The sequence below is a fragment of the Plasmodium vivax genome, chromosome 9, assembly GCF_000002415.2.
Source record: "Plasmodium vivax chromosome 9, whole genome shotgun sequence".
Taxonomy (NCBI): Eukaryota; Apicomplexa; class Aconoidasida; order Haemosporida; family Plasmodiidae; genus Plasmodium; species Plasmodium vivax.
Window position 1 is genome coordinate 529,330 of NC_009914.1, and position 21,260 is coordinate 550,589.

The window sequence follows — 21,260 nt, forward strand, 5'->3', positions numbered from 1 at the left end:
ACGCGTATGCGCGTGGTGGGGTCGGCATGGCGGTGCACAACTGTGCCGCACACGTGGTGACTTCCACTTGAGTCGCTACACCGCTACACCGCTACGCTGCTACGCCGGTACGCCGCTACGCCGCTAGCCCCCCCCTTCAGAGCTCGTCCGAGGCAGTCGGGCCGCGGGCGGGCTTGGGGCCCTTCTTCTTCGTCTTGGCCATGCCGGCCCTCCCCTGAATGATGTCCCGCATGCGCAAGTCATAGCCGACGTTAAAAAAATCGAGCAGAATGATACACACGGAGAGGACCATAAGGAGGATGAGGAAGAATTTCCAAGCCCTCCTCAAGTAGCGAAAACTAAACGAGTTGATGTGAAGACAACTTATGGTATAGTCAGCCCCGGCGGAGAGTAAATAAGAATCATTTTTGATGAAGCACATGGCCGTGATGGGTAGCTCATGCTTCTTGTAATGTGCTAGGAGGGAATACCTCGAGTTATAGATTTTTAGGGCACCCGTGCTGAACCCTAACGCAAGAAATTTCTCATTCATACTCATGGCGATGTTGCAACATGGCCGATCATCTAACCAAATAAACTTCTGCTTGGTGCAGCTGAACTGTTCCTTCTTATCATCAAAGAGGACACTCCAAATGATGAGGTAGCTGTCTCCTCTGGATGTGTAGGCAGTGGTTAAAAGGGTATAAACGAAAAGATCCTTCCTCTTGGTATTCCTCAAAAATTTGCAGCAACGGAAATTTAGCTTGTCGCTCTTCTGCTTGGGGTTACTCATCTGCTCCGTGTGGAGATTTGCAAAGGTGTGTGTGTTCCATATTTTAAGAGAATTGTCCGATGAACATGTGCAGGCGATTTTTTCATCCTCTGCTACGTCGCAGTCTTTGATGCACTCTGAGTGCCCTTTGTAATCTCCTATGTGCTCGACTGGGTTGCTGGTCTTGTCGATGAAGAAGCGGTTGCCCTTCCCGAGGGGGACTCTGCCCGGGGGGGCTTCAGCTGCTCCCCCAGCTGCCGCTTCAGCTCCTCCTTCCGCTGCTCCCCCGGTTGCCGCTTCTCCTTCTGCCGCTGCTCCTTCTGCTGCTCCTTCTGCTGCTCCCTCCTTGGCCTCCACAATTTTGAGCCTCCACAGCTTCAACGTCTTGTCCTCCCCGCCAGTCAAAATAAAATTGCTGAGGGGGGAAAATTTCACCACCACCTGCCTGGAGTGCTTCTCGCTGAAATCTGTGACAAAGCTGCAGATGATGTTCGGCCCTGTGTCTTCACTTATTTGGAAAATCACACACTCGTTTCGCACGGAGCCCAACCAAATGTCATATTTCTCATCGTAGATAATGGAGTCTACTACTCCTCTTTGTTGAGTGGTCGACCACAGGACCTGCAGCTTTTTTTCCTTCTCGTTGAACGTGTTGATGTCCAGGAGGTCTTCAATTCCGTAGCTCTTCCCCCCCCCTCCCCCCGACGTGACTACGTATTTATCATTGGAGCCTATTCCGTAAATGGGGTAGTTAAGGTACGAGATTTTTATTTCGTTCATGATGGGCGGGGGGGAGAAGCGGAGGGGGCTAGAAGCGGAGGGAGAGAGAGATAGGCAAAAATGGAGATGGGCTCAGACTGCGGCTTCCGCTTCGTCTTCTGCTTCTGCTTCCGCCTGGGCTGCTCCCCTCGCCGCGGGCGGTGGCCGCGAGTCGCTCCGCTGCGGTTGCAATCTCATGCGGGCAGCTCTCCCTGGCTCGAGTTCTGCCGACGGGGGGCAAACGCAGGAGCGTTAGCTCGCGAAGCTGTTGTTCGGCGCTCGTGGGGCGGTCCCTTCCCTGAGTAGCATCATCAAGGTGGGGGTTGCGAGGGTGCAGGCGCGACTTGTCGAGAGGCTTCTAACGTGGACCCCTCACGAAGGCATCTAATCCGCACCGCTGCCTCGGCGAAGGCGACCTAACAGGGGCACCTACACTTCTTCATATTTTTCCCGCAAAGTGCCTTTCCTTCTGGAACATAGCGACTAGGCGGACGCTCAGGGGGATGGACACGCAGGAATGAAAAAAAAAAAAAATAAAATAAAATAAAAAGAAAAGAAAAGAAAAACTTTGCCCGCTGGGCTACTCACACGGAATGGTCCTTAATGGCACAACTTTATGTCAAACGGTTGGAATGCCAAACGTGCCTGACCTCCGTACATGCTAATGTTGAAATTCCTCCTTCATGGAAAAAAAAAAAAAATGGTCGCGTTGCGGTTTGGTAGTTATAGCATTCGTTCGGTCGCCCAGCCCTTTTCAGATCCTCTTGGCGATTTTTTCCCCTGCATGTGATTATTTTATTTTGCTTATTTTGCTTATTTTGCTTTTTTTCTTTATTTTCTTTATTTTGTATTTTTTTTTTTTGCCCCCTGTAGGGCTAACGCCCATTTGACAGGGTTCGCTTTGCCAGCGCGGCGAGGCAAAACGCCTGTGCTATGGCTCCTTCTTCGGTTCCTACGCGTGCCTTTGCCGCGCGCAACGCTACCCCGTTCGCCGAGCGTGGCCAAGTCGCTGAACACGCTGAAATGGCTAAGCTGGCCAAACTGGCTAACCCCGCTCACTTTCTATTCGGGCCGCTTAACTTGTGAGCACTCCCAAGCCTATCGGCATCCCCTGTGCAGAAAAATTCCCCCGCGGTGCTTCGACTCGCTGGGCCGCGAATGCCTCCTCGTACACCCCAGGGCGTCACCTCACGCAGTGAGCATCCCCAGCAGGTACAAGCGATTGGGTCAGCCGCGTCTCAAGAGTTGCGCGGGGATAGCCTTAAAATGATCGCGAATGCTTCCCCTTAAGTGTGAACCTTGAAGCGGCAAGTTGAAGCGACAGTGGGATGGAAACCCGGCTTTGCCCCCTGCGCATGATGGGTTGGCAGTACCCCCGGTGAGCGTCACGATAAGGGGAAAAAAATAAGAAAATAAAAAAAAAAAAAAAAGAAAACCATTCCAACGGCGCTTTTCACCAGAACAAAATTAGCCGCGCGAAAGGAAAGGCATCAACAGCGCTACACGCACATGTTCAACTGTGCGTTCGTCGTACTTCCGCCTCAGCCATATGTGTATGCATCCGCGCGTCGAATGGCTCTCGCGGTCGACGCGCATGATGTACATACATGATTCCAGGGTGTGTGGAAACTAACGCGCTGTTCATGTGCATGTTCATGTGCATGTCCACGTCCATGCCCACGTCCATGTGCATCCCCACATCCCTGTGGCGGATGGGAAAATGTCTGCCCGCTGCTTCCTTCTCCGCGTGTGAGTTCCGCTTGGCATACGTGTGTACGCCGGCATGTGTGTCTGTTCGCGTTGGTATTCCCGGGCATACTCGCGTGCGCGTGCCCACGTGCGTAGGTGTAACTGCAGGCGTACCCTTGCGCGCCCAGGTTTGTATGCGCCACGCTTCGGCCGCGCCGTGGAACAGCTCCACCGCCCGGAAGGAATGGCCAAATGGGGAGAGAAAAAAAAAAAATTACACAAAATAACGCGAAAGAATGCGAAATAACGCAGAGTTACGCAAAATTGCGAAAAATAAGGCAAAGCGAAACGACGCAACAACAGTAGCGTTGACGAACACATCATCGCAACAGTGAACGGGCAAGCAAAATTGTTTCGTACCGGGCGCCTATTTTTTCCTTTTCATTTCGCGTATGTCGCGTATATGTTGTGTAATTTTGCGTTTATTTTGAGTAATTTTGTGTTTTTATCCTTTTTGTTTGCCTTTTTTCCTTTTTTCCCTTTTTCCCTTTTTCCCTTTTTCCCTTTTTCCCTTTTTCCCTTTTCCCCCTTTTTTCACTTTTTTCACTTTTTTCACTTTCCCCACTCGAAACACACGTGGAAATGCACTTCGTGGACGTTGTTACAATTCAGCGGCCGCAACAGCCTGCAGTGTACATCACCAACGGGTAGATCCGCGAAATTGTGTAACTGGCCATGTCCACTCTGAGTTACTGTTTGGTGATACGTTTCTTTTTTTTCTTTTTTTTTGTCCCCTTGTTAATGCCATATGGTACTCAGCGCGGCTGTCATTTTGCTAAAAGCGCAGATATAAAGCCCCTCTTTGCCGCGCGCGCCCCCTACTACATTTCGCGCGGCGACGTGGTGCGAGCGCAGCACGGAGGGAGCTGCTTGGGGCTGCACCGGAGTGGACCAACTGAGTAGGACGAAGAGGAAAACACGGCGTGGGAGCGAAGTGGAAAATACAGCGCGGGACCAAAGTGGAAAACACGGCGTGGGAGCGAAGTGGAAAGCACAGCGCGGGACCAAAGTGGATCGCACAGAGTAGGCCCCAAGTGGACCCCCCCCTCTGACATAGCCGCCACGAAAAGGTACTCCCCCCGCGCGGGAAAGACGAAGCGGAGCGGAAGGCACGTCTGAGCGGTGTCCTGCGCAGGAGTGGGCCGCCTCCCCGCCATTACAGTGCTTCACCGCCTCTTCCTCACCACCGCGTTACAACCGCATTACCGCCGCTTCCCCGCCGCCATGATAGAGAAGTCGAACAACCCGTTCCTGAGCATCGACCCGGTGGTGGAGCGCGGGAAGGCGGAGGGAGAGGAGCTGCCGCTGATCAGTTCGAAGGCGAAGCGTCACGTGGATTTCACGCAGATAGTGGTGTACCTGGTGGGTCTGTCCGACGGCCTGACCCACCTGGCATCTCTGGCCATATACTACCTATTTAAGGACCATTTCCGTTTAACACCCTACCAAGTGTCCCTCATACTGATGTACCCCTACATCCCCTTCATTCTAAAGCCCGCCATAGCGCTGATTACAGACTCAGTATCAATTTTCGGAATGAGGAGGAAGCCCTATTTGTTCCTATTCAGTCTATTTCAGTCTCTAAATTTTTTGGCTTTAGCATTTTTACAGCTGTCTGTATTCCAAGCTACTCTCATCCTCTTCTTCATCTCCCTGTGTGCCTCATTCTGCACGACAGTGGCGGAAGCCTTGGTGGTGGAGAGTTCCATTGGAAAGACCTACTCGCAAGGAACTAATAAAGTGACCGAGTTTATAGCGTCCAAAGCGATCGGCAGCCTTTCAGTAGCCTACTTTTCGGGGTACCTCCTAGAGAGACTATCAAGGGAATACATATTCATGGCCACTTCTCTCTTCCCCCTCATCATATCAATTTCGTGTCTCTTCCTGAGGGAAAAGGAGTACACGTCCGAAAGGAGTATAATCACGCAGCTACACGATTTGGTTAAGTTTGTTAACACGCCCATTTTCTTGGGACCCTTTCTCTACATCTTTGTGTATATGTCTGGCCCGGATTACGACGATGCCTTTTTTTTCTTCTGCACCAATAAGTTGGGATTTAGGCCGTCCTTTATGGGTACCTTGAGACTCACCTACGGGATTGCCTCCCTCATTGGCATAATCGTTTACCGCTTGTTTTTAAAAAACCAAGGGCTGAAGAAGACACTCATCTTGACCACACTCATATCCTTCCCCGTGTACATCTCGCCGATCGTACTGACAGAGAGAATCAACAGCTACTTTGGTATTTCCAATGAGCTCTTTGTCCTCAGTGGGGGGTTCCTAATCGAAGCCATAACAGAAATACAGCTCCTGCCGCTATTCATTTTGACTGCTAATATATGCCAGCCTGGGTTAGAGGCCAGTGTCTTTGCTACCATTTTGAGCGTCAAGAATTTGGGCTCCTTAACAAAGAAGGGCACCTCCTCCCTCCTCACCTACCTCCTCAAAATCGACAGCTACAATTTCGAAAATCTCAGTTTGTACATTTTCATTTGCGGCTTCTTCCTCCTCTTCTCCCTCACCCTCGTCCCCCTCCTCCCCGAGGAGGAAAAGATCGACAAGCTCAAGAGCAGGCGGTGATGGCGGCGATGGCGGCGATGGCGGCGATGGCGGCGGTAGCGGTGGTAGCGGTGGTAGCGGTGGTAGCGGCGGTCGTGGCGGTCGTGGCGGTCGTGGCGGTCGTGGCGGTCGTGGCGGTCGCTCATGCTAAGTGTTTTTTTTAAGATAATTGGAGGGGGAGCGGGAAAAGGGAGGCCACTCTTACGCTTCCTCCCCCCTCCCCATTGCAGCTAGCCATTTCTCCATCTAGCGGCGCGCCCCCCCTTTACGCGTGCACATCTGTTTGTTTGCTGCCCCGCGGTGTCCTCCTCGCCAAAGGACCCGCGACTTGATGCATGCCCCCCCTTTTCCGTCTTTTACAAAACGCAGTTACAAAGCCGTTAAGTTAATTAAACCCGTGCGGGTTCTCACCTGTTTATGGGTCGTCCCCCCCAGCAGCTGTATGCGCTGCGCGTGGGGGAGGCTGCACTTCGCGGTGTGAAGCGGCGAAATATGCAGCGGAAGCGCCTTCACGAAAGGCAGTTAACGTATAAAAAAAAAAAAGGACAATTCGGGAGGAGGCCAAATGGGTGAGCAGACAATTGAGGAGAGCCACTATACTAAGGGTCGATCCAGGCTAGCTTCGCTTCGCGATACGCTTCTTCTCGCTTCGCACTGCTTCGCTTCTTCTCGCTTCGCCGCGCCTCCCCCCCTCAGACGTCCTCCCTAACCCTGTACAAGCGGAAGCCCCACACGTCGGAGGTGAAGACCTCCTCGAAGTAGCGGAGCCCCCTGACCTCCGGGACCTCCAGCTTCCTTATGTAGTCATACCCCCTGACCTTCCCATTCGACACGTTAAAGTAGGAGAGTCTGTAGAGCAGGCTGCTCGACATAAAGGACGTGGCGTTCTTCCCCAGGGGGTGGTTCTGATCATGGTAGTAATAGAGCAGTGGGTTTACATGCTTAAACTGTTGGTTTGTAATTTTAAGAATCCACAGAAATTTGTTAAGATCATCTGAAGAGTTCTTCGAGTAGCCCCCATAAGACACGAGGACGTAATTCGCATCCATCTCCTTCACATAATCGTAGGCTTGTTTTTCATTTGCACTGAGGATCAACCCGACTGTGGCGATGTGAGCAGTGCTCCACGTGTTGTTATCTACGTAGGTGACTCTATCCCCCATGACACTCAACTGGTAGCCGTAGTCCCACCAAGCCACTATCCGTGCATCTGTCTTTGTGTTCTGCTGAATCCATTTGTACATCTGCCTCACGTCGTCGTTTATGTACCTCTCTCCCTTTTCATTTCGGCTGTAAAAGGTTATGTTAGACTCTGAGTAGGCGATGGAGGAGCACCAGGTGGCGTGCAGGATGGCCAGAACTACCAGGTAGCCCAGCAGGGTTAAGATGCACAGGCTCGTCAGGATCGACACCTCGGTGTTCTCCGTTCGGTTGAAGGGAAGCTTGATGAGCCGCTCCTCGGGAGGGGGGGCGGCCATCACACTGGCGGAGTTGGCAGCGCCGCTCTCCCCGTCGGTGGGACTGCCCTCCCCTCGCCGGTGCGCCTTCTCCTCGGAAGCCAGCTGCCCGCTGCAGCCCCCCCCATCTGAGTGGCCCCCTCCATCTGAGTAACCCTCTCCACATGTGTAATCCTCTCCTCCTGGGTAATCCCCTTCACATGCGTAGTCCTCTTCCCCTGGGTAGTCCCCCTCCCCTGTGTAGCTGCCCTCGCAGGAGCGGCTGTCCCCCCGGGGGAGCTCGCTCTCAAAGAGGAGAGACGCCCGGAACGTGCTGGGGGGCAGGCGCACAAAGCGCACGTAGCGGCTAAGTAGGGAAGACAACCCTATGGCGCTCAACACACTGGCAATGGGGGAGAATATCAAAAGCAGTCTGACCATAAGGGCGGAGAAGTACAAACAGAGGAGGGAAAAAATGCCTAAGAAGAAGGCTCCCCTCGTGGCTTGCTCCTTCATACACTCGTAGAGTCCAATGGGCACAAAAATCAAAACAAGGTGCACGTCAAAAAAGTAAGAAGACCATGTGGTAGGCTGGTGCTCAGAAATAGATGCAACGATAGGATTGTGCTTAGATGCATAAGTAGGATCTAGTAGCGTTCTTGATCTATGATTCCATGAGAGCTTATTTGAAAAAACCCAAAATTTAAAAATTAAAAAAAAAAAGAAAAAGGTAAGACGTACAAATGTACGTTCAAACTTCTCTTGGTTTACCTTCAGAAGGACACTCACGTGCCTGGCTAGTAGGAACAAATTGATTAACACAAAAATGGCATGCGTCCCGAGGTGCTCGATGCTTGCAAAAACGGATCTATTAATACAGGGGATGTTCAGGCAAAGGATACTTGTTAATACGTAATACACATTAAAGGAGATCAAATTTTTTGAGTCGCACCGCTTCAGCAGGAGAATAACCAGCATGTAGAGGCTAATCGAATTGGTAATGTAGATGTAGGCACCCCATGAGAGAGCCATGTAGTAGGTACTGAGGGAGCACACCAGAGCTGAGAGGAGCGTCCCCTTCTTCAGACACCTAATCCAGGTGTATAAACAGAGGAGGAGCAGAAAGATGGCGATTGATTCATTGTCATACGATCCTGCAACTGTCCTGGAGACATGGGAGGGAGACATGCAAACGAAGAGAGCTGCCAGTAACCCTGCCCCTCCAAAGTGATACACCTCCACTGTGAGGACGTACGTCATTACACACGTTAAGCAGCTGAATAGGGGCCCAATGTAGATGCAGACCATCTTGATGTCCACTAGGAACCCAAGCTTGTTGCAAATTTTGTATATAAAATGACTCGTCAACATCAGGCCGGGGAATAAGGTCTGCCCCGTTGTCCTCCCCAAGGGGAACCAGGCCTTCGCATCAAAGTAATTCCAAAAGTGGTAGAAATTATTTTCGTTCAAAATTTTTGTTAACTTGTAATTAAAGTACGGGTCAAACTCGTGTATGATTGCTTCATTTCGGGTGACTGAGAAGAGGCGCAGGAGGAAGCTCAGCAGCCCGATCAGCAGCACGGTGAGGATTTCCACTTTCCGCCGGCTGCGCCTTCCCTCCTTCAGGGCCTGCAAGTTGGGGAAGCGGGTTAGCGGTGATGTGGTGACTTGGCGGCGTGGTGGTAACGCGGTGGGGAATCACGGGCGGCGTGGAAACGACCCTCCGGTGGCACAACGAGCCACTGCGCCGCTCACCCACCTGGCGGAAGGCGCCGCTGCAGAACAGCCCGTGCAGGAGGCGGTTTAGGAAGAAACGGGGCTTCAGCCCCAGGTCGCCCAGCTCCTCTCCCTCTGCGGGGGTTTCGCTCTCAACCATTGTGAGGAGAGGCACTGACAAGCGGTGTGCATAGGTCTATTGGTAAATGGAAGGGGATCTTCCACCGGGGGGGAGGCACCAAATGGTAGCCCCTAAATGGGCACAATGTAATGAGGTGCCGTTCCTTTTATGCTGAATTAGCTTCTTTTTTTTCTCCTTATGCAGCGGGGGGGAGGCTACTCCGCCCACACAATTCGTTGCTCCCCTTCTCTGCGTCTTCAACGTTTTCCACTCTCTGCTGGTGAGCAGGAGAAGCGGTAGGAACTAAAATTTGGGAGCACTTCCCACCTCTTCAGCTCTTTCCCAATTGCATGGCATCGCTTTCGCAGGGTATATCTGCAGTTCGTTGTGCAATCCTCTTCCAATCGACTTTTTTTTTTTTTTTTTTTTTTTTTCCCCTCGGAGCTAAACGCACAAAATGGGGGGATGTTGAACAGGGCAATTTCATGAATGGGGCGTCCCAATCTGGGGAGGGCATTTTCTCCCCCTTCGCTTGTCAGCGTGCGGTGTGGGTATTCCCCTTTTTTTTTTTTGGAGCATCAACTGTGGAGTCGTAAAGTGAACAAGTTTGTCATTTTTTTCTTCCTTACTTACTTCCTCCCCTCCCTCCCTCCCCTGCGTGGGGATTTATCCCTACGGAACGGTGCCCCCACGGAGGGAAAGCAACAAAGTTGTGGCAGCGAATGGGGCAGCCCATAAGATACCCAAACAGCGGTTGGTCGTGTGTGCTGTGCCCCCTTGGGGGCTCTCCCGCTAACGCTACGCGAAGGTACAACATGCCATGCGATTAAACGCGGCGCTTTAAAAATTTAATTACAAGTTGAATGTCATTTAAAAAAAAAAAAAAAAAAAAAAAGGGGTCTGCAACGGTGTGGCGCGCGTCGGTAGTAATTTATTTGAAAAAGCGCTCCACGCAGCTGCAGACGCTCCAAGGCCGCGGAGGCGGTATCGGTTTGAAAGCTGGCACGTAAAAATTGGGTGCGCTCGGGGGAGCAGCGGCGCGGATGCAGGGGCGGCTTACACGTAAGCGTGTGTTTGTGCGTACACTTACGTGTGTGTTTACCTTACGCTTCCGCGCATGTTTGCCTTACGCTTCCGCGCATGTTTGCCTTACGCTTCCGCGTGTTTACCGCTGCGCTCACTCGTTTCGGAGCTTCTCCAGCAGGATCTTGCCCGCGCCGCGAGTAAAGTCCGGCTCGATGAAGAGCGACTGGCTCTCGATGCCGCTGAAGTTGACGCCCCGGATTATCTTAAAGTAGCCCTCCTTGCCCCAAGTCTTTCCCCAGCTGTTTCGCCCGATCCAGAATTTGTAGAGAGCGCCATCGATTTCTTCCTCTCCCCACCCGACGAGCACAATGGCGTGGTTCACTTTCTCCCACCCCGTGATGTTGTATACGAAGTTACTCTTGGTGTCGTCCACAGTGCACCTCCTGGCGTGGGGGAAGTCCTCCACGTAGTAAACCCCATCAGCGTATTCGTAGAAATCTGGTGAAGCCTCAAAAGAAGCAACGATGGGTCCGTTTCTAAAAATTTCGTTCATCATAATCTTTTCTCCATTGCACTGATTGCATCCGTAGCAGCCCCCGATGTAGTTATAGTCCTTTGCGTACCACTTGTCTGGGTCGTCACTTATGGGACTTTCAAAGTGTTCGTGCATGTCGTTGGTGGTTCGCTTGCCAAATATCACTGCGTTTATCTGCCTCAAGTTGTTCAACGGCTTCGCGCTACCGCTACCCCTGTTGGCAGCGCCCGGGGCAGGAGTCGTCATCGGGCCAGCCTGGTCCACAGGGTAGGGACAGGTCTCCGCCGTGGCCGTGTAGGGGAACACCTTATCCAGGGGGATACCCTGCAGCTTGGCCATCTTAGACACCAGGTAGGGGTAGCCCCCATTGCACCCCTGATCGTAGAAGGAACATGAAAGGACCGTTTGTATGGACAACAGGTCGTCGAAATTGTTCAGGTATTTTTTGTCCAAATTTTTGGTCAGCCCAATTTCTATTCTTCTCTTAAACACATACATCTGCGAGGCGATGTAGCACGAGCCACAGAGAAGCTGATTTGTCACGTCGTACTCCCTCGTGTTGTTATTAAAGGGGTCTCCCCAGGTGAAGTTCTTCGGCAGCTCGTCAATTTCGAGTTCCCGGTGGGGGGCCTTCTCCGTGTCTTCGTAGTTCTCCAGGTCCATTTCGTTCGTCCCGTCCTCCCCGCTGCCGGCGCCCAGCTGCATCAGCGAGACGGGGGAGACTGGCGACACCGGCTGGTCCGGGTTATCCCCATCGTTCACCTCATTCTGCACGTGCTCGTCCTTATTGCATGGGCAGGCATACCTCTGCTTGGCATTCATGATCATGGCCTTCGTTATGGGCTTCTTCTTCCCGTGGTGCTTCATCTTGTGCCAATAGAGCTCGCTGTTCTGGTCGATTTGCATGTTCTTCCTCTTGGTGAAGGTCGGCTTGTCGCTGCTGCTCGAGGTCGAGGCGGAGGGCGGGGGGTACAAAAAGTTGTGCACCTTCAGGACACTGCTGTTGGCGGTAGTTTCCTTGGCAAAGTTGTGGCTCACCTCCACTGCGCTTGCAGGCTCATCTGACACGCGGTACCTCTCCGCGTAGAAGCAGCCGTACAATTTCTCATCCTTCGTGTTGGAGATATCCACCCAGCCGAATCTTATCTTGTTATAATTGGTGACGTAGCACTCCGTCTCTCCATTAGAATCCGTCGCGTCGTCCTCCTTCGCCTCTCCACACTTGCCAGTGGGCTCATAATGCATCAAAGCAGTGTACGTTTCATTTCCTAACCTGATTTCAAATCCCTCATCACAAATGGTGGTCCAGGTGCCTATCTTCCTCTTATGCTCGTCGTACACAACTAGGACCTTCCAATTCTTGCGGTGTTCATTGCCAGTCGTGTCGTGCATATCTCCATACAACACAAAATCGTCGGACAGGATGACATACAATTCGGACGTAAACTTATAGTGGTTGTCCAACAGGTACTTCTTATAGTCGGTAATTTTTACATTAAAAATGTTGTTGTTCGGCTGGCTGGATCCACAGGTGGTTATCTTTGGAGATGTTTGGGTCCTCTGGATCTTCCACTTCCCCACCAAATTTCTTATCTCCACATGGGTTGGGAGATCCGCCACGGTGAGGTTCACATACAGGGCATGCAGAAAAATTAAGCCGAAGCTTAACAGGTTCTTTGCTCTTCTCATTTTTAAGACAGCGCGAGGGGAAAAGAAACGGATCGGTTTTAGCTAGCCAATCAGGGGCAAACGTACATGTGGGGTTTACTCAAATCAAGAATAAACAAACAAACACGTACGGGAGGTATGCATGTGCAAGGGGCAAGAGATAACTTCGCGACGGGGACGTACTACAAAATGCCGCGTCGCGATGTTCTCGCTGAGGGTTGTACAAAAAAAAAAAAATAAAATAAAATAAAAATAAGTAAAATAAAGTAAATAAAAAAAAAGCTTCGCTGGAGAAAATTAAAAAGAAAAAATAAATCCAATTTAGTGGCACAAAAAAAAAAAAAAAAATAAAAAAGGGGTAGCCACTTCTATATTAATTTTTTTCATTAAAATTTCGTTAAATCAGTCGCTTTCGGCGAAAGGGGGGGGAGATAAAAATATCTCTCCTACGGAGCGGCGCATACAAGGAAAGGGGGTTGTCCCCTATATGGTCATATGCGAATATAACAAAAGTATTTGCGAGTATATGCAAATAAAATACCTACCGCATAATGTACAACACGTCGGTGCTTCGATATCTCTACGGTCCTACAGGTGAAGCCCGTTTATGCGCGGCGCTCCGAATGGTAAAGTTGGATGTACAATTTATGCTCCCAGCCGCTCGCATGAACGTTCATACGACGGCATAAAAAAGGGAAAAATAAAATACGTGCATCAGAATGACCCTCTCTCTCTACTGCTTTACAAAGTATATGGGGGGTCATCACGCAAAACTCGCAGGCGCGTGGGTTCGCGTTCCTTCGATCAGATTTTCTTTTTCTGCGTGATTTTATTTTTCATCGAAATGGCTCGTACAGGAGTTCTTTTCTTACAAACTTGCGAACAGGCGTGGGGAGAAATCAGTCAGTTAAATTTCTCATTTGGCAATTAATCAGTAAAAAAAAAAAAAAATAAATTAAAATGGAAATAACATAAATGGTGAAAATAAGCATTATGGGCTTCTGCCTGCCACGTGCCGTTTTTTTTTTTTTTTTTAAACGTTTATATAATTGCATATGTTTGACAACACTTACGTGCTTCGTTCCATTACGGGAAAAAAAAAAAAAAAAGCAGCAACAACGGGGGAGAGCTCGGGAGCTTAATTTTGCCAAATTTGCCAATTTTGCCAATTGCTAATTTTGCTAGTTGCCAATTTCGCCAATTTCCCCAACGGAAAAAAAAAGTAACGTCAAGGCACGTGTACGCCTGGTTGGGTGACTCCGCATCTGCCGCATATTTTCGCGCACGTCACTATGGCGGAAAAATGAAAAAACGAAAAGGAAAAAGCAAAAAGCAAAAAGGAATGAATAAACGAACGAATGAATGAATGAACGAACGAATGGATGAAAAAGGGGGAGGAAAAATACTTGGAAGGAGAACGTTGCAGTACAAGTTGTGCGAATGAATTGACAACGCTGACACATGCATGTTCGCCCGTTCGCTCGCTCGCCCGCTTGAGTGCGCGCTGGTCATTCGCTCAGATTTACCTCATTTGGCGCAAGGCAGGAAGGGAAGAACAAAAACGTGAGTCCAATTTTGTTCCTTTTGTTGCGCTTTTTTTGTTTGCCCATTTGCGACTTTTTTGCCAATTTTTTTTCCTTTTTTTTGTGCCCCTTCTTGCGCGCAGTGTTACCCCTCTATAGAGCGAAGGGGGTGTAAAACATTTTAGCTAGCTACTTAAAAAAAAAAAAAAAGCTTTTTTTTCCACTTGAAAATTTGCAAATTTTTTAAATTTCCAAAGCGAATTGTAAAATTTGATTGTGTTACAAAGTATATGAAACAAAGTGGGGGAAAAAGGTTCACCATTTTAGGCGTACGTTTTGTCCTTCCATTTTTTGTTATTCGTTTCTGCTATTTGCGCAAAAAGGAGTGATGAGTGGGTCGCGGCTGCTTTCCCCTTTGGAGCTGTTTTCCCCCCGTGCGGAAATGCCTTCAGCTGTAAAGTGGGCAAAAGTAGCCTTAACAGGTCAGGCAATTTGGAAAAAAAAAAAAAAAAAAAAAAAGCGTAAACATAAACATGTACATGCGCTAACCAAAACAGCTGTGACGACTTTTATCAAACGTTTGCGGAAAAGAAAAGGAAGCTGTCCCCTTTCGCACGATGGGTGGGAACAGCGACCACGGCAATTTCGCGTTCACCTTTGAAAAAGGAAGGCGAACTTTTCCACCCCGTATAATCAGCCCGTTGAAGGAATAGCCAAATTGATGGCAGTTGTTTCCCGTCCGTGTGCTCACATCGGCATGAAGAAAAGAGCAACGGCATTCCATTTTCTCCTCCTTTTCGCTGCGCGGGATTTGCCAAAAAAAGGTGCCCACGGGGGAAATAAGCGGTGCGTAGTTCTTCCGACAAACTGTTGCACACAATCTGGTCTGCTTCCAAAGCGGTTTTTAAAATTTCCCCTGTTTGGTTAATCAGTTATACGGAAGTGCGTAGTGCATCCAGGAAAGCGCCTACTTCCTACTTCTTCCCTCCTCCCCCTCCAGTGGCCGCGCGCAACGGTTCCGCGTAACTTCGCAGTGATGAGCACTCACATGTGCAGATCTCTACATAACTGTTTTGCGGCATCCATGCCAATGCAACCCGTGAAAGAGACAGCGCTCTACATTTGAACCAAACTGGGTGGGAGAAATGGGAACAATGTGCAGGCAGAGGTTTATCCCCCCCGCCACTAAAAAGCGGTAACACCAGCGTGATTCCCCTATAACACTGCTCAACGATGACAACGTAGAGGAAACACCCGAACGGGGACGTCAACTCCCCTTCATCGGGGCATATTACATATGTACCTCGGAGGGGGAATAGGATATCGCCTCCCCCAACTCACCTGCGTCCATTTTGAAAAAAATTTCCAAAAATTAAAAAGGGTCAAAATTTTTACTTGTAAAAAGTTGGACAAAATGAATTAAGACATGAAAAACAAAACTTGGCACATGTAAATAAATGAATAAATAGTGTAGACTTAAAAAGGGCTATGAAAAATGAAGGAGAGAAAATATACGCAGGGAGGGCACATATAAACATACGTAGAGCTGCACGAAGGAATTAATTATAAAAAGCATTGGGTGAAAAAAAAAAAAAAAAAAAAAAAAAGTGCAATGCGCATGCACATATAGGGGTAGGTACAGACCAACCATTCGGTACGAACCATACGCTACACAAACACACACACACGCACCACACACGTAAACAATGGAATTAATTTGAAAAGAATTTACGGCTATGCAGGCTGGAGGGATATGGTACAAGGGGACGCCTCCCACGTCTTATCAAATGGAAAGGAAACTGGGCAAGATGGTAAAATGGTAAAATGGTATAGTGGTAAAATGGCAAAATTGGTAAAATGGGCAAAATTGGCAAATTGGCGAAACTGGCAAATTGGCAAAATTGGGCCTCGCGGGCCGCATACGCAATGCACATCAAGTTTGGCGCCAAACATCGGGGAATGAAAATGCTGCTGGGGTGGGGGGGTTACTGGGAGGAAGTAAATTCACAAAACGGGGTGGCGGCATGGCTTCCTCTTCCGCATGGGCTTCGGTCTCGGTCCGGGCTCCACGTCATTTCTACAATTTAGCGGCGAACACTTCTACATGCTAGCGGCGTCCATTTTTACACGTTAACCGCGTCCACTTCTCCCCCTTCAGCGCGCCTTCCTCGCCCCAGGCGACCGCCCCCCCCCATGGTAATCGCACGCCGCAGGAGGGCGCAACGGGTTGGTTCGCAGCGCCGTCTGGCTGAAGGAGAAGTGACGGGAGAAAGGGGGGGTAGGCAGAGTAATCCGCAAAATGGCGAGCAAATGGTTCGCTATTGTCACTATAAACGCTTCCTTAATGCTCCGCTACTGTTTCGCTACTGTTTCGCTAATGCTCCGCTACTGTTCCGCTGATGCTCCGTTACTGTTCCGCTGATGCTCCGCTAATGCTCCGCTAATGCTCCGCTAATGCTCCGCTGATGCTCCGCTAATGCTCCGCTAACGCTCCGCTAACGCTCCGCTGATGCTCCTCACACCGTGGACAGGTTGATGACCAAATTGTTGGCGGCCTTGTTGAAGTCCACGTGGACGTCCATGTCGTCGACCAACTCCTTCTTCAAATACATGATGGCGAATTTGGTCATGATGACACTTTCGATGAAGATGAGAGTTGGCCTGGCCCCCAGCTCGGGGTCGTAGGACTGGTCGATGATGTAGTCCACTGCCTTTTCCGAAACGGACACGTGGATGTTCTTTTCCTCTAAACGTTTCTCTAGCTTTTTAAACCTCAACTTGACGATTTCACGTAGGTTCTTCTTGCTGAGCGGTTCGAAAACACCAATTTTATCTATTCTGTTAACAAACTCTGGCTTAAAAACTTTTTTACATTTCTTAATGAGCTGTATTCTTAAATCGTCAAACACTCTTTTGTATTCTGGGGTATCCGAGTTATTCGCATCGAAAAATAATTTCTTTTTAAAAAGCTCTGCACCAAGATTGGATGTCATAATAATGATGGTGTTTGAGAAATCGATGTTTCTTCTGTGATTGTCGTTGATATAACCATCTCCTAAAATTTGGAGCAACACTTTGAAGACATCTGGGTGGGCCTTCTCTAACTCGTCGAAAAGAACAACGGAGTGGGGTCTCTCTCTCACTGCTTCGGTTAACTGACCAGAATCGCTAAATCCTACGTATCCTGGAGGGCTACCCGTTATCTTAGACACTGAATGCGCTTCGGTAAATTCGGACATATTCACCCTAATGAGGTTATCCTTCGAGCTGAAAAGTTCAATTGCCAACGTTTTGGCTAGCTCCGTTTTACCTACACCAGTGGGTCCCAAGAATAAGAACGTTCCAATGGGCTTCTCTGGATCTTTCATACCAGTTGCCGCTTTCACAACTGCATCACTAAGAGATTTGATGATGTCCTCATTTCCGATGATCGATTTGGAGAGACTGTTATACAGTTTGAGTGCCCCTTTGGATGATTCGAAAGAAAGAGAACCGAGTGGCATACCGGAGTCTCTCAAATAAATGTAAGAGACATGCTCCTGATAAACTGCATCTACATTCATAGCGTTATGCGTTTTGGCTTCTACATAAGCTAGCGTTTCTTTATAAACGTCCATGTATTTTTCCTGAGCTTCCTTCAAACTATTTTGCAATTCTATAGGTGGTTCCTTATTCGCAATAATATAATTTTGTGCCAACTCTTTCAATTCGTTTAGTCTCTTTTCTGTTTCTTTCTTCCTCTTGAGTCTCTCCCCAGAGATGACATACTCCTCGTAGTACTTCTTCAGTAGCTCCTTTTTATTTTCAAACTCTTTTATTAAATTGTTGTATTTCCGTTTGGACACTTTATCTACGTCCATCTCCAGGGTGCTAATTTCGTAGGCCAGTCGTTCGATCTCTCTCTCGGTCACATCGATGATACGTGGCTTCCCAGAGAGTTGCACTTGCAGGAAAGAGCACGCTTTATTTAACAAATCGATTGCCTTATCGGGCAGGAAACGGTCCTTTATAAACCTGTCGGACACCTTCGCAGCTGCGACCAGCGCTTTGTCGGTAATATGTATGCCATAGAAATTTTCGTATTTGCTTTTGAGCGATCTTAATATCTTGATGGTGTTTTCCACGGAGGGGGGCTCCACTAGAATTTTTTCGAATCTTCTTTCGAAGGCGGAGCAGCTCTCAATAAACTTCCTATACTCCGCTATGGTGGTGGCTCCAATGAGTTTGATTTCTCCCTTAGAGAGGACCGGCTTCAACAAATTGGCAGCGTCCGTTCCTCCCTCGGCTTTTCCCGCTCCCAACAGCAGATGTATTTCGTCAACGAAGATGATGATTTTATTTTTTTTATTTTTCAACTCCTTAATGATATTTTTCATTCTCGTTTCGAACTCTCCTCTGTAGGAAGTACCCGAGGTGAACTTCCTAAAGTTTAAACTAATGACTGTGTATCCTCTAAGCTCCTTTGGCACGTCTCCCTTTTCAATTCTGTAGACTAGCCCCTCCACAATGGTCGTTTTACCGGTACCTGGTTGACCAACCAGAACGGGGCTGTTCTTGTTATACCTTAAGAGGGACTCTATCACCGCTCGGATCTCCTCATCTCTTCCGTAAATGCCTTGTAACTTTCCATTTCGCACCTTCTCATTTAGATTCGAACCGAACTGCTCTAAGTATAACCCTCCTGACTTTCCGTCCTTATCCTTTTTTGTTTTTTCAAATTTGCTCTTCATAATCCCTTTCACGGCTTCCTCCGTCAGGTACACTTCATTCATAATCTCGTTCACCAGCTCGTCGTTCATCAGACCGCTCAGCAGGTGCTCCACATCCACCTTCTGGCTTTTGTACTTGCTCGCCAGCGCCTCCGCCTCGGCCAGCACCTCCTTCACCTCGTCCGAGTAGGCGATTTTGCTCTTGTTGTCGAGCGGCTGCAGGGGGGGAAGCGGTGAAAAGGGGAAGGAGCAGTTAAATGGGGGGAAGCACTTACGATGACACTACACGTGGGGAGAAGCAGCTGGATCGCCTCTACACACGGGGCGCACTCGAGAGACGCTCCGCTAACGACGCTCCTCCGCCGCTCCGGCCTACCGCTCCGGCCCGGGTCTGCTCCAGCGCAGTGTCTATGTATTCCTTCAGGTTGCTCGCATTGACGCTGTTCTCCTTCAGCAGGTTGGATCCTACGGGGGGGAAGGGGAAAGTAAGGAGGGGGTGCGCGGCAGTGAGTGTGGCCAGGCGATTCGTAGGCGATTTGGCGAGCGATTCGTAGGCGATTTGGCGAGCGATTCGTAGGCGATTTGGCGAGCGATTCGTAGGCGATTTGGCGAGCGATTCGTAGGCGATTTGCTTCGCTCTCCTCTCATCGCTTCGCTTCTCGCTTCGCTCTCCCTCCTACCGTAGTCGCTCTTGGCGAGGGCGCTGAGGATGTGCACGGGCTTCAGCTGGCTGTGCCCGTATCGCTTGGCCACATTCTTTCCGGCGTTTAAAATGTTGATCGTTCTGTTCAGGTAGTTCTCCTTCTGCGGGGGGGGAGGTGAAGGGGGGGCAAATTTACTACGCTTCGAAAGAGGCAGGGGGGGGAAAGCAGATACGAACGAACGGATGGCCGCTCCCCATCAAACGTGAGTTGGTGGCAAACTGAGCAGGCCCACCGCGCGCACTTACCCCCTGGTTGTTCACCGAACAGGAGGCCAATTCATTCTTCCACAGAAAAAACAAAGCTATCAAATAGAGGCACCAAATGAAAGCGCGCCTCGCCATTTTTGCACACAGTCAAAGTGGAAAGGAGAAATTAGGGGAGGGTTGTGTATACTTGAGGGATGGGAAAGCTCTGCTTCGCTTTCTTCTGACGCTACCCACTCGCTACTGAGTAGTGGGTTAGGCGCAAAGGGAAGGAGCATTCACAAGGGGGGGCTTCTCCTCCCAATGGGTAAGAAGTATACTTGAAAAGGTAAAAAAAACGACGTGCAGACGGGAACCTCCGTAGGAGGGCCTCTTAACTGGATGAATTATTTAATTAGGCGAATTATGTAAAAGGGGATATGCACCCCCGCGGGGAGCTGCACGGTTGGATGTGGGGTGGCAGACACGCACGCACACGTGACTGCAGCGGGGGTTTTGAACACAAAAACGAGGGGGAGCGAATGCGGCTACCAAAAAAATAAAAAAAAATAATAAAATAGTATGGCGAGATTGCGAAATTGCGAATGCGAATGGCAAACTCACGGAGTCATTTTCGCTCTCTCGCTGCGCCGCTTCCTCTGTGCCCCTGGCCCCTTCTTCTCGCGCGTCTGCTCTGCTCCTACGTGTATGTACACACAGTGGGCTCACTCGGTCCGCCGCATGTAGTTAAAGGTGCCACTTTGGCATTATGCAGAAACTACACGCGCGACGGCGATGACCAACGCACTCGTGGCCTTATATCTCTACGGTGGGCAAAAAGGAGTGCTTCCTATAAACATGTGCACTTCATACCAGGGCCGTGCGTGGCTAGGCTGCTAAATGTATCTGCACGACAAGAGAGAGGGGGAGGAATCAAAATTGGGGTTCGCAGGCCATCACACAGGTATGGAGGGCAGGCGCCAAAGTTGGCTTGCAATCGTGTGCGGCTGCACGAGGGTAAAATAGGAAGGAATGGAAAGAGACGTCAAAATGAACGGCGAAGTGCACAGCGACGTGAATGATGAAATAAGCACATGCGCGCTGCTACACGATGCTGCACGATGCTACACGATGCTACGCGCCGCTACGCACTGCTACGCGCTGACGCGTGTGCAGCAGAGGGAAACACAAAAACACACCCGTGCGGACTTGTACGCAAGCAGGAGAGTGCACGCACACACACATCACAAAAAAAGGAAGGGGACGAAAAACGGCACGTGGGAGAGAGGTGTCTACATGGAGGCCCCAAAATCTCACTTATGCGTAACAGCGGGGGGGGGGAGGCGAAGCAATTATTTTTTTTTTTCTTTAAAATGGCAGCGCGGGGAATTCATAGCTGATGAGTCGCCACGCGGGGGGAGGGGCAAAACGAGGGAAGTAAGAAGAGGGGGAAATGAAGTGGCGCATAAGCGTGGCGCATCAAGTGGCTCATCAAGTGACTCGACTCATCAAATGGCTCATCAAGTGACTCGACTCATCAAGTGACCCATCAAGTGACTCATCAAGTGACCCATCAAGTGACTCATCAACTGACTCGACTCATCAAGTGGAGAATCAAAACGGCAACGCAGAGCGGGGGGCCGAGTCAGCCACGCCAAGCGACCAGGGAGGCGAAGGGGTACATGCAAATACACTGTTCACTCATGTAGGTACTATAAATCTTGCGAAGGCGCAAAAAAAAAAAAATGGCACGGGCACATGAAGCGTACATATATAAAAAAAAGTACAGGCGTGTACTTTTAAATACATATGAAACAGCCCC

The 21,260-nt window shown here is 49.7% G+C and overlaps 5 protein-coding genes across 5 annotated transcripts, besides 14 other annotated features; 1 reads left to right on the plus strand and 4 right to left on the minus strand.

The window, feature by feature from the left end:
- PVX_091450 (hypothetical protein, conserved) lies at positions 1 to 1,886 on the minus strand. The gene is given in 2 exon segments (XM_001615231.1): positions 1 to 75; positions 90 to 1,886. 1 exon segment carries the CDS (start codon positions 1,529 to 1,531, stop codon positions 137 to 139), a length of 1,395 nt encoding a protein of 464 aa, XP_001615281.1. The 5' UTR covers positions 1,532 to 1,886; the 3' UTR covers positions 1 to 75; positions 90 to 136.
- A 2,597-nt stretch (positions 1,887 to 4,483) lies between these two features.
- On the plus strand, positions 4,484 to 5,839 carry PVX_091455 (hypothetical protein, conserved; the record flags this gene model as incomplete). Its single annotated transcript, XM_001615232.1, has 1 exon — positions 4,484 to 5,839. One exon carries the CDS (start codon positions 4,484 to 4,486, stop codon positions 5,837 to 5,839), a length of 1,356 nt encoding a protein of 451 aa, XP_001615282.1.
- A 671-nt stretch (positions 5,840 to 6,510) lies between these two features.
- On the minus strand, positions 6,511 to 9,130 carry PVX_091460 (oligosacharyl transferase STT3 subunit, putative; the record flags this gene model as incomplete). The annotated part of the gene is made up of 3 exons (XM_001615233.1): positions 6,511 to 7,935; positions 8,026 to 8,883; positions 9,014 to 9,130. The coding sequence occupies 3 exons, from the start codon at positions 9,128 to 9,130 to the stop codon at positions 6,511 to 6,513; spliced, it is 2,400 nt and encodes a 799-aa protein (XP_001615283.1).
- Positions 6,832 to 6,994: a microsatellite.
- A 1,138-nt stretch (positions 9,131 to 10,268) lies between the features above and the next one.
- PVX_091465 (cathepsin C precursor, putative) lies at positions 10,269 to 12,341 on the minus strand (the record flags this gene model as incomplete). The annotated part of the gene is made up of 1 exon (XM_001615234.1): positions 10,269 to 12,341. The coding sequence occupies one exon, from the start codon at positions 12,339 to 12,341 to the stop codon at positions 10,269 to 10,271; it is 2,073 nt and encodes a 690-aa protein (XP_001615284.1).
- Positions 11,414 to 11,454: a microsatellite.
- A 367-nt stretch (positions 12,342 to 12,708) lies between the features above and the next one.
- Positions 12,709 to 12,797: a microsatellite.
- Positions 12,798 to 12,868: 71 nt separating this feature from the next.
- Positions 12,869 to 12,957: a microsatellite.
- A 97-nt stretch (positions 12,958 to 13,054) lies between these two features.
- Positions 13,055 to 13,074: a microsatellite.
- Positions 13,075 to 13,097: a microsatellite.
- A 419-nt stretch (positions 13,098 to 13,516) lies between these two features.
- Positions 13,517 to 13,539: a microsatellite.
- A 654-nt stretch (positions 13,540 to 14,193) lies between these two features.
- Positions 14,194 to 14,235: a microsatellite.
- Positions 14,236 to 15,336: 1,101 nt separating this feature from the next.
- Positions 15,337 to 15,356: a microsatellite.
- Positions 15,357 to 16,203: 847 nt separating this feature from the next.
- Positions 16,204 to 16,261: a microsatellite.
- Positions 16,205 to 16,324: a microsatellite.
- A 35-nt stretch (positions 16,325 to 16,359) lies between these two features.
- On the minus strand, positions 16,360 to 19,597 carry PVX_091470 (heat shock protein 101, putative; the record flags this gene model as incomplete). Its single annotated transcript, XM_001615235.1, has 4 exons — positions 16,360 to 18,768; positions 18,929 to 19,017; positions 19,233 to 19,356; positions 19,502 to 19,597. Coding segments are annotated over 4 exons (2,718 nt in total), but the record flags the coding sequence as incomplete, so codon positions are not given.
- Positions 16,481 to 16,510: a microsatellite.
- Positions 16,765 to 16,784: a microsatellite.
- Positions 17,414 to 17,442: a microsatellite.
- Positions 19,598 to 21,260: the final 1,663 nt, after the last annotated feature.